Source organism: Uloborus diversus, chromosome 9, assembly GCF_026930045.1.
Source record: "Uloborus diversus isolate 005 chromosome 9, Udiv.v.3.1, whole genome shotgun sequence".
Taxonomy (NCBI): Eukaryota; Metazoa; Arthropoda; class Arachnida; order Araneae; family Uloboridae; genus Uloborus; species Uloborus diversus.
Genome location: NC_072739.1, coordinates 88,876,445 through 88,896,327, shown reverse-complemented (window position 1 = coordinate 88,896,327; position 19,883 = coordinate 88,876,445). Strand labels below are relative to the sequence as shown.

Below are 19,883 nucleotides of genomic sequence, written 5' to 3'. Positions count from 1 at the left end.
TTGCAGTGTCCTGAAACTTTATTCTGGTAGCCTTAGCGATTGTAATGCAATTGTAATGTCAGCAAAAATGTAAACAACGGCTAAATACCGTTTAAGATTATTTTTTTAAGAGAGAAAATAAGTCAAAACTAAGAAAAAAAAGTAACTTAAATTATGTATTTGACCATGTTCAGTCAGGAAAAAATATGTTTGAAAAATGGGAAACAATCCAATTGGTTATTTAAATGAGGAAATACTACTTCAAGTGCATTAACTTGAACAAATGAAAAAGTTGGCGAACTATTAAATTAAGAAAAAAAAATTGATGTGTAAACTACATTCCCTCACACCCATTATATATTCGATGCCTTTTTAACCATTAAAAAATATAAATAAATAAATAAATAAATGCGTGTGCTCTCATATACGTGCATTTGAAGTAATACTTCTTAAATTCATACTTCTTGACAAACAAAATGTGTTAAAGACATATTCAGTAAGTTCAAATACACGGGGGTTCAAATACGGGCTGATGAGTGCTAATAAGCACGAAACTGCAGTCCTCGGCTGGAATTGACTGAGCTGGGGGTGTATTTCGTGTTAAAGACAGTTTCTCACTTTAGAATGTGAAGACTTTGTATGTTTTTATTAATCTCCAGTATGTAAAACCTGCACGAAGACTATTATTTTCGAAAAAAATGATTTTCGTTGAAATGATTTTCACAATAACTACTACAAAAATGAATATCGGATATGCCGAGCTGAATTTGTGCAATCCGTCAATTATGATGATTTCCTAATTTAAATAATTTCGCAAAAAATTAAAAAGAAATAAATAAATAAATAAAAAGTAAGAAAAAAAAACATGATATAAAGTATAATTTGGAATATTTTTGAAAATTTTTGGAGCGAGTTTGAACCTTAAAAATTCTCTCCGTAATTACGGCTATGGTGAGAGATATCATGCAAAATAAATTATTTTAATCGAAGTCCTTACGTTAATGCAGCAAAATAAACACTAACTACTTAAAAGCTCCCCATTTGTACTTCACAACTTCACAACATTTCTTAACAGCGATTCTCAGCCATTATACTGGTGTACCGGCATCGGTCCGCAAAAAAATTGATTCATTTCCTGAGGATTTTTTCTCGTCCAACAAAAAAACATAATAACTACGCGACATTTTTTTGCCTGAAATTTGTGATTACTTTTTAAAGTACATTGTCCATTTATTTTCTCAAATGTTTGTTTTATGTACAGGTATTATAATATTAAGTGTATCTATCTCAACATATAAAGGTTTTGCGACCGTTCTTTAATAATAAATAAATACTTGTTTCTTTAGAGCTATAAATTTAGTTAGTTTATTTGTAAAAAAGAAAAAAACCTGTACTTGCCCGCTAAGTTTTTCCACTACGGTTCCTGAGTCGGAAGTGTTTTCTTTATTTATTTGTTTAAAAAAAAAAAAGACTGGATTCATCAGTACGATTTTTTTTCCATAAATGTTTCGAAACAAAATAGAAAAAAAAAAAAAATCGCCGATCGAGAAACTTTTTCGAAAAATTTTTGCCGGTTCGCGAGTCAAAAAGTTGAGAAACGTTGCCCTAGAGAGAGAATACTGCAGTGCAGAGAAATAAAAACTTTCAACAACTTCAGAAATTGATTAAAAACAAAAACTTTAGAATTATTTAATGATACAATTAGTAGCGTAAAGTACTTCCAACTTTCTTTTTGTAACACAGAGTTTTAGAGAATTTCTTTCATAACGCACTTGAAGCTCTAGGTTTTTTTTTCGTTTTCAAGCCAAATAAGCTAAGGATTTTGAAGATGTGCAAAGTTACCCGGAATGATTGCAAAAAGGGAAGGATAAATTGTTTAACGTATACTTAATTACTTTAAAACAAATAAGTTACGTAACTTTTTATTTAAAGAGCCTTATTACAAAGCAAATGTTTCAACAAAACAATAAATTTGATGACCTATATTGTTAAATTAAAGAACTTGAACCTTAAGTAATTACAACTAAACTAAGAGTTGTAAAAATATTATTTTTCCCATTGAACAAAAAAATCACCCTGTCTTGTTGAAATATATTTGCTGATAGTAACAAATATGTTTGCTTAAAAATAAAATGTATTAAAAACATTATCGACATTTTTAAAAGTGTATATAAAAACTTACAACTGAATACGTGTAGGTATAAATCGTTACATGCAATGGAATAAAGTAGTAAATAAAACTATTGCCATTAAACTACATCCGATGAAACCAATAAAATTTATGTGAAGGAATTTTTCCTCTTTTGTGATATCAGGAGCACGTTTTGGGGATGATATCACGTTTTCTGGATTGTCACTAGCATTCATATATTTTACTCACTTCACTTTATACATAAGTAACACTCATTTAAAGTTTTTTTTGATTATTTATTGAAAGTATAAATGCTAAACGCAAAGCAAAAGCAAGGTACATATAAAAAACCTTTGAATCAATTAATTAGTTTTTTTTTTTAAATTTTTACTTAAAGCTCTTATTTATCAATTGGTTTCAGATTACAAAAGCTTTATTTAGCTCTCATATAAATGGAAGAACATAATTATTAGTTTTTTTCCAATAATAAATTAGGAAATATTTTCTTCATTTGAAAGTCAGACAAAATGTTGCAACTAAAAACGCCTAAATGTAAATCTCATTTAAATCCTTACGGATTTTTAGTATAGTGGCCGCCGCTTGTAAGAATCACGTTTTTTCTAGAGTTTTGATTCAAAAAAGCGGTTAATTCAATAAAGAGGCAAATTGAGTAAAGCTGGATTTTGTTCTGTTTTTGACAATTTGTTTCATTAAAGCGGTCGATTCAATTAACCACTGATTCAAATAACCGGCGTCCACTGTATAAAGTTCATGCATGCTAAACCATAAAGTTATAATACCAACGAGTGGATTAGTAATTGTTTTACGTTTTGTCGAGATCCAGGCAAGGTTTTTATTTTATCCGGAAAACTGTTTTCCCCGCAAAGAGAGTCTTAATGCAGTGAAAGTTACTTGAGGGACAAGCAAAGTTTCTGTGGATTGACCATTTTCCCTCCTTTTCGTTTAATTCCTCGATGCGTTAACATCTTCTCTTCTCGACGTAAACAATTATCCTTGGGATTCCTTGAAGTAAAGGCAAAGCCCCAAGGGTTCCGCGAACTAAAAGGTATGGGAACTGCTACTTGTTATTAAATTGCCGAGTAAATATTAAGGGTGTTTCTTTAAAGGCATCTGCAATGAAACTTGCGCCATAGGATGATAATTTGATAATATTTTATGGTATCATGGAAACATGCAGGGAAATGCGTTATTTTAACAAGGCTGAACTGGATCTGTTAACTGAACTGTTTTACTGGTTTTACTGGTCAGTCAAGGAGAATGAAGAAACGAACAAGTAGTTAACAATGACGGATATCTACGGTTACCTTCGCAACAGCACGGCAACGTATCTACTGGAGTTTAGGACTAATCCACTGAAATTAGATTTTAAATTTCAAATATCACAATATCACCAAGCAGGCAACTGCTTCGTTCAAATGTAGAAGCAATTTTCACCCGTCACATCTTGGCGGTCGATTTACTGTAATATTATAAAGATAAAGTATAAGATAGCTGGGAAAAAGAGATAAGTACTATTTTGAGTTCTTACACTTTCAATGGTTGTCATTTCGTATTCAAGAAAACTATTCAAACACAACATCGAAATAAAATTCTCCATTTTTTACTATGATATTTGTTTTTCTTTAAAAAACAAAGCGTAAAAAAAGTTGAACAAATCTTTGAAGCGTATTTATTTCTTCTAATACGTGAAATACGCTATGATTTGATTCCAGAACGCCACCACAGTAGTGAAAAATTTACGAATTCAGCCATGATATATGTTTTCATTAGAGCCCCGATTTAGCGATTTTCGTAAGACTGATGGGATAAAACGTAAAAAGTGCAGATACTTTATACAGGGGTTAACCGAATTTTCATTAAATACTATAGAATAATTTGATTATAATTAGATGTACACAGTAAAAAATATTTCACAACATACTTAATATGTAATATTAATTTTATGCACGATCAGATCAAAATATAATACTTTCAAAATTTAGTGTGCTACCTTTTTCCAGGCAGAGGACATGAAATGCAATGCCTGTAACTCATTTATTTTGTTTCTCATTTGTGTTTGCTGACAACGCTGTACGGAAAGAAGTCGTCGAAATTGGTTGAAATTATGTTGCTGTTTTCAAAAGAAATGAAAAGTGTAACTTATTTTAGAAAAATGAGCAAAATTTGGCTGGAATTCGGTAAAAGCGGGAAGGCAGTGAATTGAGAAATGTAAGATACGAGAAGGAATAACACAAACAGCATTGAAGAAAATCAGAACCAGCGAGAAAAAAAACTTTAAAACCTGGAAACCGTTAAATGCGGGAGATGTTAAATCAGGGTTCTCCTCTATGTACTACATACATATATGAGCGAATGTGGGCGTGTGTGTATACGAACAGTTGTTTTAAAACTTATTCTAACGGTGCTGAAAATTCCGTTTTTTTCCTCACTGTAAATTGTGTTTCTCAGTGAACAGACTCTTTGCAGCAGAAACTACGACGAATCACTTATTCTATCACTGTTTCCAATGGTGCTCATGACTGCCAAGAATTATATTTAGCTTTGTTCTTACAGAGAGCAACTCAACAATACAGTGCAACTATGACTACGTTTGATAGATAAGCAATGTAATGCTATCTAACACTTACATACACATGTGCAAATAAAAAAGTAATGATTTTAAAAATAATAATAAATTGGAATTTGTTTCCAAGAAATTGAAGTTTTTCGAAAAAAAAAATGCTGTTAGGTTTTAAAGCAATCCAACTATATATTTTTACTGGCTATTTTTTTAAATGCTCTTTTTTCAGAATGGGATCGTTTTCAAAATTTTAAAAGTATTTTTTTCTAAAAGAACATGCTTAAAAACATAGGATCTATTTTTTTGAAATAATTTGTTTAAGTTTAATATTTTTAAAGAAATGCTTAAATCGGTGCGCTTTTATTGTTTACATTTCTTGCCGATGACATCACAAATGATGAACTGCCATTCTGTGTTGCCATTCACAGAGCAAAATATTTAATTCGCATCTTTACTCCCGTGTATTGGCAACGATATGGTTGATAGCAAGCATAGAGCGCAATTTTAATTCGCTTCTGATTATCAGAACGTGTAAACGCGGGACAAAGATGCGCTAAAGAACATCATTTGTGACGTCATCAAGACCACGCCTTGTTTGAAAAATTGGACAGTTTAAAACATTAATTAAAAAATAACTGTTGGGAAAATGAAAGAATTTTCTGGATTTATTTTATTTTTTGCTTATTCTATCAATTTCAGTGACTAAAAGTACTACTTTTGACTGAAGGAAACAACCCCATTCCTATGCCGTACAGTTGGTTACTCTATGTTTCTCAAAATTATAATTTCGCTCAAATTTTAGAGTACATTTTTAGATTTTTTTATTCGTTCTAAATATGTTTACGAAACAAAATCTAATTAAGTAGACTATTTTAAAATTTGTCATCTTTACTAATAAAGCTGAAAGTCTCTCTGTCTAGATGTCTGGATCTCTGCCCGTCAGGATCTCTGTAACGTGCATAGTGCCTAGATCGTTCGGCAGATTTTCATGAAATTTGGCTTAGTTTATAGGATGGAAGTGTGAACCTAGAAGCGAGCTTTTCAAAAATTCGATTTTGTTTTTTTTTTCTATTCCAAATTTAAGAACATTTTACCGAGCAAATTATCACAACGTGAACGAGTAAACTTTCAAATTATCATAACGTGGAACCGTAACATGGGCGAGCTAATTAACATAGTAAAATGGCGAGAAATTCATTCGCCATTAATTTCAAATATACAGGCGAACCTAATTACCTATTAATTTTCTACAACGGGGAAAGCCGTGCGGGTATCGCGCTAGTGATATAAGCATCTAGAAATTATCTATCAAGTAAGAAATATGCACAGTCGTAATACAGTAGAGTTCCGAAAACTAGGCCTAATAATTACCGAAAGGTGATCAAGCTTGTGAAAATGTTGGATTATCTGGAATACGCACATATCTGGTTTTTCACGCGTCGTTTTTTCGTCTTGCCAAAGTGTGATCGAGGTTTTTAAATTCCGAGTTTTCGAGCGCTATATTTTCGAGGATACTGAATTCAATAAAATAATTTTGATTTTTTGAAAAAAAAAAAACATTTATGAGTAGGCAAAATCAAACTTATAAACATGTTCCAAAAAGAAAAAAAAAGTAAAAAATAGGAATATGACGTTAAAATGCACAAATTCAAATATTCTATTTTTTAATTTTTTAGCACAATAATATTTATTCATTCCTTGTATTCTAAACTAGTGTGTGTGTGTGTGTGTGTGTGTGTGTGGGGGGGGGGTACCCGCACGGCTCTGTCAGTAGTAGAAAATTAAAAGGTCATTTGGTTCGCCTGTATATTTACAAACAATGGATGATGAATTTCTCGCCAGTTTGCTATAATTATTTGCTTGCCCTTGTTATGGTAATTCTCTCGTCCACGTTATGGTAATTTGCTCGTCCACACTATAATTTGCTTGTCCACGCTATAATTTGCTCGTCCACGCTATAATTTGCTCGTCCACGTTATGGTAGTTTGCTTGTCCCCGTTATGATAATTTCCTCGGTAAAATGTTCCTAAAATTGGAATAGAAAAAGAACAAAATCTAATTTTCGAAAAATCACTTCGAGGTGCTTCACGCCCATGCTTCAAACTAATTTTGTACCAAATTTCATTAAAATCGGCCGAATGGTCTAGGCGCTATGCGCGTCACAGAGATCCAGACATCCTGACAGAGAGAGATCCAGACATCCACACAGTGAGAGATCCAGACATCCAGACAGATAGAGATCCAGACAGAGAGACTTCCAGCTTTATTAGTAAGAAATATGATTTCATTTAAATATGCTTGTTATAACAAGTTCTTAAGTTGGATCTGAATTAAAGAAAAATAATTTAAATTTTTGCAAAGAAAGAAGGATAACGGATTTTAGTAAAAGATAGTTTGACATGCATTATATTATTAAAGCAGAGCATTTTTTAAAAAAATAATAAACATTTGTAAGATTTCGAATAGTTTTTTGCATTTGTTTTCAAAAACTATTTCTTACCGAATAGAAAGTAGAACTTCACCAGTAAAATTTCATCTTTCACATACATTTTCTTTTGGTATTTTTGAAAGCATATCGTTCAAGGTATAGCATCGAAACATTTAAAAATGAGTTTGAAAAAAAAAATAGTTCTTTTCCGGGAAATTTTAACTTTTTTGAAATTTATATAACAGATATGAAATCTCAAATTGAAAAAAGTTCCTCAGGAAATATATACCTGTATCTTTTCGAAATGCATTCGTACGCTTTCGCCGCAGAATTTTGCGAAAAGTATTCGCAAAATATGATATTAAAATTCTATTTCTTACCATTACCTTGAGAGGCAGAACTTGGGACACTTTCATCTTCCTTAGCTGCAGGCGATTCTTCATCATCTGGAGGGTTTGCCACTGAAATGATTAAAAAGAAAAGTTGTTAGAGTTGTAAAAGTTAAGAATGCGGAAAACATTAAAAACAGCACTTAATTTGCACAATTTTTGCGACGAAATATATTTGTAAGTACAACTTTTGTGAAGAATAAATTATAATCAGTCAGTAAATTTTTTTATATTTTTGTTGAAATTACCCGAGAAATACAAATTTAGACTTTAAGTCTTAGGAAACATTTGGTTATGTCAAGTTTTGGAAGATCAACTGCTTTTTTTCCTGAGCTGTTGATAGAAATAGTGCGTGTAATGTTACTATACTATAGTATTATAAACACGAATGTTTGTATATATGAAAGTATGAAATTTGTTACTCTTTCGTGCAAAAACTACTGAATAGATTTTAAAGAAACTTTATAATAATATAGTTTTGTCATCAGAACAACATATAAGCTATAATTTATAAAAGTATTGTGTGAATTGTGCAAAATATTTAACGATAAGTGTCAAGAAAAAATCTGCCATCCGCAATCAATTATGGCGTGCCCGATTAGCGAATCAAAATGAGGAAAAGATTCAACAAACAGTTGTTTTGAGGCTAACAGAGAGTATTTTCACGAGTGCTTAAAAAGCGATGTTAACAGTAATAAAACAGATGAACTTAACTATTATATTTTGTTTTGTCCCTTCACTTACTTTTGCCGATTTAGTAATCATGTTAAATTTAACTTATAAAATTATAAAATAATATTTTCAGTAAAGTTCCCGAAGATTAAGAAACTTATTTTTGAAGCTTCTTAAAATACCATGGCCCATAACATTAAGGGCTATTAATTATATCAAAAATAAATATGAACGAGTTTTAAAGATAATTAAAAGAAGGTCCCGCTACAATGTTTGTTATATATTAAGCAAGTAAAATGATTAGAAAATGTGTTTCAATAATTAGACATGTAATAAAGAATAAAAATATGAATATGAAAGTAAACTTTATCTTTTTCGTATCCTTCAAACTGCAAGATATCCACTAATTTGGGTCATTTAATTTTTCTTTTTTGGAAATGTTAAGGGGAAGAATATTAAAAAGGTGCTAAATGTTCTCAAATTAGCATGTGTGAAATTATATTCCGTTTTGATAAGTTTTTTTTTGTCTCCGGATTGAATTTGAAGTTTGGATTTCCTTACCCAAATAGGATACATTCCATGTAAGATATCAGTAACAATTTTTATATATTATTTATGTAACCTGTTTTTTGTCGCTACGCGAGATCTTCCTAAAATCTTGATCAATTTCGTTGATTTACACCCTCATTTTAAAGCTTATCGTGTAGGCTGATGACGAAAAATAGACCCACGGTCTAAAAACTGTTTTTTTCTGTAAAAAAAAAAGAAGCGCAGAACAGAGTTTTTCGGTTAAATTTATAGGTTCAACTTGCGTTGTGACCGACAGAGCTGAGTGGCTCAAACGGTAGAGCTTGCGTTGTGACCGACAGAACTGAGTGGCTCAATCGGTAGAGCATTCGGCTGGTAACCAGCTGAATGAGTGTTCGGGCATGGCCTGGACGATCTGCAAGTGCCGAAAAATTAAGACGAATATCACGCACATACCGTACAATAAATTACCATACAATGCACCGTTACCATGCAATAAATAACACACGTGAGGCTATAAATTAAATGAAATGTCAATGTTCCTTGCTGTTGCAAAACCTTGATGCACCTTGCAGTTAAATTGACTATAATTGGAAAGGTTTTTTTTCTTTTTTTGTTTTTAAAGCTTTGGCTTCACTTAGAAAACTAAAGCTTTATGTCAGCCTAAGTAGATGTATCACGTTTAAGATTTCAGACATCAAAGAAAAAATTTTTGTGCAGAAAAAATATTATTTATTTTTTTTTCGTATTCTGGAAAGCATATTCTTCTAATGACCATTCTTAAAAATTTGTATTAAAAAAAATCACAACCCCAAATTGAAATTACTCTTTTCATTGAGTTAACTTATGAATACATATTTAGGAAAATACGAATGAGAGCATAAAAATTACTGTCAGCTTCATGAGCAAGATATCATTTTTTCACTTCTACTTTCGGCAAAAAATAAATAGCCAGTCACATTTTGATTACATTCGAAAAGCTACGGTTAGAAAACGTACGTTCAACTGCTTTTGTATTTTAACCGCTCGGTTAAATGATGAACACGAGCTGCCATCTAAGCCATACCGGTTCAAGCAGCCTGCTACGTCAAAGTGTACAAGTTTTCGAAAATAAAAAGTTCTCTCTTCAATATCGTATCTAATACATTATTTCTGCAGACTGTTTTCCTATCAGTGTGCAAGAACTTTCTTATTTCATGATGAAATTACCTTATCATTATAAAGCTTATCGTGCTGACTCATTACGAAAAATAGAGTTACGGTCTAAAAATCATTTTTTCGGTCAAAATAAATGTTTTTTTTTTTTTTCATCAGCAGAATTCTAATTCAATTTCCAATTTTTCCAACTACTTTTGGGGGAAAAGAATCTTCTATTTGACCTGTTTTTTAAAGTTTACAAGGACCGGACAGAGTTGATCGGTTAAATTAACCCGTTAATCTTGCTACCTGAGTGACTGAGCTGAGTAGCTCAATCGGTAGAACATTCGGCTGTTAACCCTATACCAGGGTTCGGGCCTCGGCCATGCTCGGACAATCCGCCAGTATTAGAAAACTAAACCAACATATTACGCATTGCATGTACATTGTACACATAACATACAATAAATAACACAAGTAAGGCAATAAAATTACTATCGACTAATAACAAAACAGATCCACCGTCGTTTTTTTAAAAACTTTTTTGCTGTTTTTGATTACAAATAGCATCAATGAATAACATTTGAAAAGGAAGACACATTTGCTCGGTTAGTTTAAATGTCATGCTGATAATAAGAGTGGCGTCATTTCAAATCCGTGCCAATAAATATCGTTTTAAGGTTTCTTTTCTTTTCTTTTTTTTTGTTTCCGCCAGAGTCTCACATAGGCAATTTATTGAATTTGCCACAACCCGTTTTTTCACATGCAAAATTACTGCTTTTTCACGAGTGAAAACTTTATATAAAATTTATGTTTGCATTGACGATACGTACAAAAAAAGTGAGCGATGATGATTGAGGCAGTGAGAAGCAAAGGGATTAAGTGGACATTTTCAAGTTTACAGTAAAACACGTATAAGGATTACGTCCTAGGTAGGCTTTAATTGAATTTGCCACAACCCGTTTTTTCACATGCACAGTTACTGCTTTTTCACGAGTGAAAACTTTATATAAAATTTATGTTTGCATTGACGATACGTACAAAAAAAGTGAGCGATGATGATTGAGGCAGTGAGAAGCAAAGGGATTAAGTGGACATTTTCAAGTTTACAGTAAAACACGTATAAGGATTACGTCCTAGGTAGGCTTTCATTGAATTTTTTTTCTAAATCATGCTATACAGCAGTACCTACCAGGGCTACTAGTACTATCTCTTCCCTCAAGACAGAGAAGGGATTTCCCTACCTTTTGTACTGGTTATCTCCAATTTTTTTTATTTTGCCACTTGCATCCCTTTGCTTCTTACTACCTCATATTATTTTGCCACTTGCATCCCTTTGCTTCTCATATTATCAATTGCAACATTGTATGTATTTAAAGAGGTTTTTTTATTGGTATCTTCAAATTACATGCCTTTTCTTTGTGTCAATATCGTTTTTTTTTCAACTCTTCTTCATAATGTCCTTTCTTTGAAATTTTTAATGAGTGGGATGCCACTTGAAACGATTTGAAGCACAGTACGGAGTTCCACACGGGTCCCTTATAAATGTTACTTCGTTTACGAAAACAAATGATCAAGTTTTCAATTGCACCTGGTTTTAACTCACATCTGCCATTTTAGGTGTTACATTTGACTGAAATGTCTAAATTTGGTCAAACGCTTCGTGCCTACTTAAGTAAGAAGTGCTAAAATTCTACCACTTGAAATGCAACAATCTTTTGAAATCCTATCCAAAATACCTAAGAAAATAATTATAACCATTTTACCAAGCTAGTGAACTGCTATTTGACATTCAATCTTGCAAAAGCAAAGAGATTAGCAACTACATTTTTTCGAAAAAAAAAACCATTATAGAAAGAGAGAAATCGTAGCTTCAGCTTTAAGAAGAAAGTGAAGACAGTTTTAAAATCATTGCTTCATCGCATCTATTCTATCGGATAGGAACAGTGAGGATGAATTCAAAGGACCTTTACAATCTTCTAACGCTTACGTAGACAAATTTACTACTAAAAGTAATACGGTAGACTTTAATTTACTTTCACAGGCTTTGTGATAGATACAAAGTGTCAGACAGGGCTGGAGCAGCGATTGCTTCAGCAGTTCTTTACCCCACCACTTCAGAAATATTTGAGAAAGACATGTTTCGTCGGAAGCGCAAAATAAAACGGAAATCTGCCAGGGAAAGAGATAAAGTCGTACAAATACAAGCTTCGATGAACGTAAAAATGAAGAAGGAAGATTTAGAAAAGAATGGTGAACTGTACAGAAAAAGCATTATTGAAGGGCATATTTCACTTATTACGGAACCAGAGTCTAAGTTCTTGGGATACATTGCACCCACTTCTGGAACATCAAAATGTCTATTTCAAGAAATCACTAATTGCTTTTTGGAATCAGAAATACCTATGAAGTCTTTGGTGGCAGTCGGATGTGATGGAACTAACATGAACGTCGGTAAAAATGGAGGTGTGATACGTTTATTTAAAAAAAGTTTAAATAAACCATTACAGTGGCTTATATGCCTACTGCATATGAATGAATTGCCCTTAAGGCACTTGTTTTTACATATCGATGGCAACAGAGCGAGATCCAAGACATTTTCAGGAACAATCGGCAAAGATCTAGAAATTTGTGAAAAAAGGCCCGTTGTTTGGTTCACACCTATCTCAGCAGACTTATCAGAGTTTCCCGTTCAAGATATTTGCACAGATCGAACATATTTGCACATAAGTCTCGGCGCGGTTTCAACAGGCATATTTCCTGATGAACTGATACACAAGTCGCCTGGCAAGTTGTCTCATGCTAGATGGCTAACTCGTGCTATTCGAATTCTACGTGTGTGTGCTTTAGTGGAATTGCCTTCTGAAAACTTAATAATTCTTGCAATATATGTCGTCAAAGTTTATGCTGCAATCTGGTTTTCTATCAAAATACCCTTTATAAGAAGATGAGGCTCGGCACTTCTTCAAACTCATCACTGCAACGAGGTATTTATCCACTGAATTTAGGGGCAAAATAAATCCTGTAATCCAAAGAAACGTCTCGCAGATACTAAAAATTAATTTACTGCAATGCTGACAGACTTGGAACAGCACTTCCGTTAATTGGCAGCCCGTTGGATTTAGAAGCTCGTAGTGTTCAGAAAAATGGAATCAAAATATACTAAGACTTTTTCAAATTCGTGTTAAGTTTGATGCGGAATCTTACATTGATCTCATTGACTGGAAAAATGTCTGATCCACCAATTCTGGAATCGATCTCTGACGAAGATATTCAACTGTTTGTTTTATGCAGAAAAGAACTGTCTTGACTATGCCTACTATGCCGTACACAGGCTGTTGAAAGGCAAGGGTGCTCACCAGGGGGTCTGGGGCGCAGCCTGCGCATTGAAATTTTTAGGGCGATTGATTTGACAAAGTTTTTGATTTTTTTTGTGGGGTGGACTCGTTCTGGGGGTTATTCCCGAGTATTTGAGAGGGTGCACCATCGCCCTTGGGAAGGAGGATGAGCACCCCTGTGAAAGGGTAGTTAATACTGGCAGAAGTTTCAACTACATTATGCAAAAAATTTGAAAGAGAAGGCTTAGTAAAGAACCAACTGAAGTCCCGTTAGGAAGGACTTTCAAGCTATTTAATGATGAGTATTTTTAATTTTTTAAATTAGGCAATTTCATAAACATTTTTGTAAAAAGATGATTAATACTTGGACAACCTTAAGTTGTTATATATATATATATATATATTTGTAATTTTATTTTTCAGTCTTTTAATAAAAACAGATTTTTTCCCTTAAATACGGGTTTTTCAAACTCAATCCGGAGGCAAAAAATGATGTCCCAATCAAATGAATTTTGTTTCACTTAGAACTAATTACAACTAATCTTAAAATGTCATTTGGCACCGTTTTCTTGCCCTGCCCGATGGAAATCAGAAATTTTTTTTCCACCATAGGATGGTGACCCACCCTAATATCCATTCAAATTGAGTTTCTTAACTCTGTTTTTAAACGGATTAATTTTACGGATTAACTAAATAATTAATTTTACGGTTTAAACAAATTAAGTTCTAAGTGAAACAAATATCTTTGCACTGAAAAGAAATAACAACGTCAAAAAGCACAAATTGCAGATTACAGACATGTATTTCGGCGTTACAAGGAACAAATATCCGACAAAATATTTGTCGAATATCTTTTCCTCCATAAACTCATTTCTTTTGCATTGAAAAAGGCGTTCCTTGTAACGCCGAAACATATGTCTGTAGTAATCTGCAATTTGTGCTTTTTGACGTTGTTATTTCTTATTTTACTGGGATAAATACTATTTCTAAAACGAATTACATTGTCATCTAATGCATGCGTGATTATATATTTTCTGCCTACATAACGGTCATTAGCAATCTATGTCACTGCTAACTAAATCAGATAGTTTCTACTGATTTCACCTTCAAATTTTATTTTTTCTACTTTTGAAGCATTAAACAAATCTTAATTATGCAAGACACAAAAACAATTTTTAGCGCATTGAAGCGTGGGTTGAAATGTGGATAAAATAAAAATATATTTCTTCAAACGTATTTTTTAGCGAATACTTTGTCTTATTTAATTACTCTTGCTCTTTGATTAAACACATTTTTGGTCAGAACTAGTGTACTTTTATTTGTATATTCAATGAATCAATTTTTAAGTTTAGTCTTTTTACGCATTTTCTAGTTTTAAATATCTTAAGCTTTTGTTGATACGAAAATGTTTCAAATTTCTCATTTAATTATTTTAAAACTACTTAGTGAAGATTAAAAGATAAATAATCTTTCAAAGTAAATGCTACTTTTTTTTTTTTTTTTTTGGTTCAACATCTGCGTTGTTCTAAGTTTTTACCCAAAGACAAACTAGAGTGAGAATAGTTTCGACAAAAGATAAATTTAAAACAGCTTGTCTTGATGTTAAGAAGATGTAATCCTATTCTCAAAGCTGGGTTTAAAAAGAAAATAAGACTTTTCATCAAACATTTTGTTTTTCCCCAAGATACGTTTAAAGTTATCTATAATTCAGTTGACTTTTTTTTAAAATCTCATTCAGGACATTTCTTTACATTTTATGATAGCAAAGTAGTAAAATTTCACATTTTTTGACAAGCACGTAAAATAATATCAATGCATAAAGTGCTCTAAACTACACATCATTAATAACAAATGATTTCATTGTAAATACCAAAATGAATGTAAATAGAAAAATACCAAAATGAATGTAAATAGAGCACTGTAAAAAATTTTCGAAACGTTACTGAGTATTTCCGTGTGACGTTTTAGGATTTGAATGGTTTTTATCCACTTCCTGGAAAAATCAAGTATCATTGTCAAAAAGTTTCCTGAATTGCTACAAGCTGCAGGAATGCAGACTTCTCACTGTTGTAAAAAATATTTTTAACTCCCTGTTTAAAAACTAATTGAGTGCGTTTATAAGGTGTATCGGCTTCCGTTCAGATACGGCCCGTCGATGCTGATGAAGCTCCCAAAGGGATTAAATAGGTATGGACAACGTTGCTTTGCAAGAATTGCAGGCGAGTACAATTCTCGATGCTTGCAATTCTGGCTTGGCTTTGGATATGTTTGCAATACTGCTTATGGGTCTTTCTTAATAAATCAGGAAGGTGCAAAGCTATTATATTATACCTACCTAAGCTTTCTCTGAAGTTACAGAAACACGACTGGCTTCCATTGGAAAGATTTCTGAACTTTTCGGGAAGCTTCCGGGCTAATTTCAGGAAGGTTACTGAATTTTAACGGAAAACGTTTCTGGTTTTCGTAAGGTATCTTACTGGCAGAAAGTAGGCACATCAGCTGCCGATTATTTTCCAGGAACGTTTCTGAATAGTTTTTACAGTGAGAAATGAGTCCAAAACATCTATTCTTTTAAAAAACATTTTTTTTTCTTTTTTGCAAAAACGGTCATTTTACGACAAGCAAATTCTTTAAATCCAACGCTTGAATGAAGCCAACATTGTCAATATTTCTTAGGACTTAATAAAACTATTGAACATTAATGAAATGATGGTATGAATGTGCATGGTAATTTAGCCAGCAAACTCCGCGGTAGATTTCCTACACAAGTAGGAAATGCCATCATATAATTAACAATTTGCTGGAGTAAATATTGATTCACTCAAAAGTTGAATAATACAGTACTCAACTAAGATCACAAACGCCAGATTTTGCCCGCTTCTAATAATCAACTCTAGTTTAATGTAATCAATTATCCCTAATAGCATCGTTACATCCAGTAGTATATCGAGAAAGCGAGAAAAACAATTTTCCTTTTAGGTTGATGAAAGAAATAACGCTTTTCGAAGATTAACAGCTGACGGTATTTAGGACTGAACATGTACGTGCTTTTAAGAGCAAAGATCGAGGGTTTTAAGTATCTTAAAATAAATTAGCCAGTTTTCAAATTGAAGTGCATGCCGAATAATACTTTGGGATGTTCTTTTTATACAAAATAATTTCTGGGAGCTCTTTTTTACTTCCTTTTACAAAAAAGGAAGTATTGTATTCGCAAAAAAAAATTTCACTCAAAAATCGACCTTAATTTCTATTTTACTCACACCCGAATGAGCATTGAGTTTTTTATTCGACTTGATCACACGTGGATAATTGCCTAAGAACACATAGACACGCGAAATATCCATTTTGACGATTCCCGAGTTAGTTACAACGAGTTTTCTCGTGACGTCTGTATGTACGTGTGTGCGGATGTATGTCGCACAACTTAAGAACGGTAGGTCCTAGAAAGTTGAAATTTGGTACGTAGACTCCTAGTGGGATCTAGTTGTGCACCTCCCTTTTAGGGGGGAAATCATTGTTAATTTCGATGCAAACTCCAGTGGTGTTACTTGGCGACAAATTTGCCTATTTTTTTTAAAGCTATCTTAATTTAGCCACTGTTGGTGATATTTAAAGAGTAAACTATTGAATCACATTAAAATTGCCAGTAGTGGAGAACGGACATTAAATTGGAGTAAAAGAAAGTCATGTGAGCTGATGTGACACATCAGCTCGTTTTTCTCCTGTTTAATTTAAAACTCATGTATGCTTGGACATGTACTTTGCAAATTGTTTTTAACTATGCAAATATTTTATTTGAGAAAGCTCTTATAAAAGGTTTTTTTTTAAACGGTTGAAAGTCAATTTTGCGAATGCTTATCTATCATAAAAAATAACTTTAATTCAAGGGGAAATTATTTAATGGATTTATTTAAGTAATTTTCATTTTAGATACGTTTATAATTTACAATACAAAAAATTTTCCCGCCTTTCACTATATCGAGCTAAAATGTTCTTGCTCAATCTCTTGTAATACGTGGGACATTTTTGCTACATATTTACACTTGATATTATCGACAGTTATAATAATTTACAACACATGTTTAAAATTTACAACACAAAAAATCTGCCAGAGGTTCACCACATCAAACTAAAATATTCTTCTTGATCAACCCAGTGTTGCGGGTGTGATATCTTTTCCTATAAGAGTGTTCCGTTTTAACCTGAAAGACCTTAATTTTTGCAACCGTTAGTCCTAAATGTATACTTCCAATTGCAAAAATGTTCAAAATCAGATGCAGGGTTAAGATATTGAAAGTTTGAAGTAAAAATAAAAATGAGTCAAAAAATACGAAATTTAACTTTTTATACGGGCCCTAGGTCCCCTAAGTAGCATTTAGAGAAATAATCTCCATTGAAAACTATTACTAACAGAAAAAACTTGACATTTGTGCGGCCAAAACTCAAGGAGATATTCCAGTTTAAAGTTTTGAGGGACCATACAGAAGATGAGATTGAAACTTATCGCTCTTTTAGAAGAATGGCAGGTCGTCAAAGTAAGAAAAACAAGGTATATTTATATTTTTCATTGCTTTTCAAAAATAATTCCAAATGTTGACGGCGAGTGAAAAGCGGTGTATGTCACAAAACGCTGTGTTTCATATCTCGGTGAGTATTGGTCGTACTAATTTTAAACTTTTTGTGCTGGAATTATTTTTCAATGGAGATTATTATCCTAAATATAAGTTTGGAGACCTGGAGCCCGTATAAAAAGTTAAAGTTTGTATTTCTTGACTCATTTTATTTTCACTTCAAACTTTCAATATCTTAACGCTGCATCTGGTTTTGAACATTGAAACATTCCAAAACTTGAGTCAAAATTCGGAATTTTAAGCAAATTTTAGTAACGCTGATAGAAAAGATGCTTGGAAATCCCACTAGGTTGCTTTTTTTTTAAATTAAAATTAGTTTTATGCATATTTTGGTGACGTGAAAGTGTCAGGACTTTTCAAGGAAAATTTCCGAAACTGAAGTGTTGAAAAAGAAATTTAGGGCTATTTTTGGATACGTGAAGAAATTGGGGAAGGTTCGGGGGCTCTGTCCGGAAAGTTTTTCAGCTAAACAGAAAAACACGTAAATGTTGGAGGCTGTTTAGCAGTCTAAGGCTCTCCCCTAACTCCAACAGAGACTAAATTTTCCTGCCGAAATATTTTCAAACTTGAAATCAATTTTAGTCCATCTTTGATGACGTTAAAGAGAATAGAGAACTTTCAGGAGCTCTCGCTTTCTGAAAATTTTTCGATGACGAAGTTTCAAAAGCACAATGGGATTATTTCCTTCAGTCAAAAGTACTACTTTTATCCACAGAAAATGATAGAATAAGCAAAAAAAAAAATAAATAAAATAATAATGATAATAAAATGGACCCAGCAAATACTTTCATTTTCCCAACAGTTGTTTTTTAATTAATTTTTTTAAATGTTCAATTTTTAAAACAAGGCGCGGTCTTTATGACGTCACGAATGATGTCCTTTAGCGCATTTTTCACAGCGTTTCCACGTTATGATAATCAAGCAGCGAATTAAAAATTGCCCCTACGCTTGCTATCAACCATATTGTTGCCAGTACACGTGAGTAAAGATGCGAATTAAATATTGTGCTCTTCTGAATGGCAACAGTGAATGGCATTTCATCATTTGTGATGTCATCGGCAGAAGCGTTAAACAATGAAAGCTCGCCGATTCGAGTGTTTTTTTTTAAATATTAAACTTAATCAAATTATTTAAAAAATGGTCACATCCATTGATCAGATGTTTTTAAGCATGCTCTTTCAGAAAAAAAAATACTTTTAAAATTTTGGAAACGACCTCATTGTAGGGTATTTTTGACGGCAATAGTTTCCAAATGTTTCCAAAAATGTTGGGAAGTCAGATGCATTTTCCGTTTCCACTAGAAACTTTTTCAGATGACGCCCTAAAAACGCGACTTCAGCTATTGTTTGAGAGATAACGTTATAAGAGAGTTCAGAGGGTGGTTTCCCACCTGAAATCTTTTTCGAAACTGTTGCCCATTTTAAGCTCTTCACTACTGAGAAAAAAAGGGTTTGCAGTCTTCCCTCAGAAATTTCTAAAAACGAAATTTGGAGCCAACTGTTATGATGTTAGGTGACTTCGTGCACATCTGGGGTGCACTCTTAGAATCTTCGTGCACTCTTAGAAATTTTTTGAAGTTGAAGTTTCAAAAACCCATCTTTAAGCTATTTTTGGTGACATTGGATGAGATGGGGCTTTTAAAGTTCGTAGTTGATGTCCTAAATACACACTTTGGACTATCTTTAATCATTATACAGGAAGGGTCAAGGCTTGACCGCCCTTATGAATTTGTTGGTATTGAAGTTATAAAACTCAATAATCAATATTAGGCTAAAAGATGAGATGTGAAGGGATGGGGTAGGCGTTATCCCTTGGAAATGTTTCGAGACTCAAGGTCTAAAACTGCACTATTGGGCTGTTTGGTGACGTTAATGGATAGGAAGTTTCGGTTGCTCTTTCCGAAAATGTGACATTTATTGAGGGTTTAACAACGCAATTTTAAGCTGTCCTCAGTTGATCGAAGTTTTCCGGCTTCAAAACACGTTTTAAAGCTATCTTTGACACACTTTAGACAACGAAAGGGAGGGAGTGTAAATGGAGCCAACCAAAAAGCCGTTTTAGGCTACGTT

At 32.8% G+C, this 19,883-nt stretch overlaps 1 protein-coding gene across 2 annotated transcripts in view; it reads right to left on the bottom strand.

Moving 5' to 3' along the window:
• The window catches only part of LOC129229262 (dual specificity calcium/calmodulin-dependent 3',5'-cyclic nucleotide phosphodiesterase 1-like), a 223,969-nt gene that overhangs the window by 55,478 nt on the left and 148,608 nt on the right, over positions 1-19,883 (bottom strand). The window contains exon 2 of one of the 2 annotated variants that reach the window (XM_054863532.1): positions 7,500-7,580. In XM_054863532.1, the coding sequence (XP_054719507.1) occupies positions 7,500-7,580 (81 nt within the window). The remainder of the gene's footprint in view (positions 1-7,499; positions 7,581-19,883) is intronic. The other variant, XM_054863533.1, reaches the window with a different exon arrangement.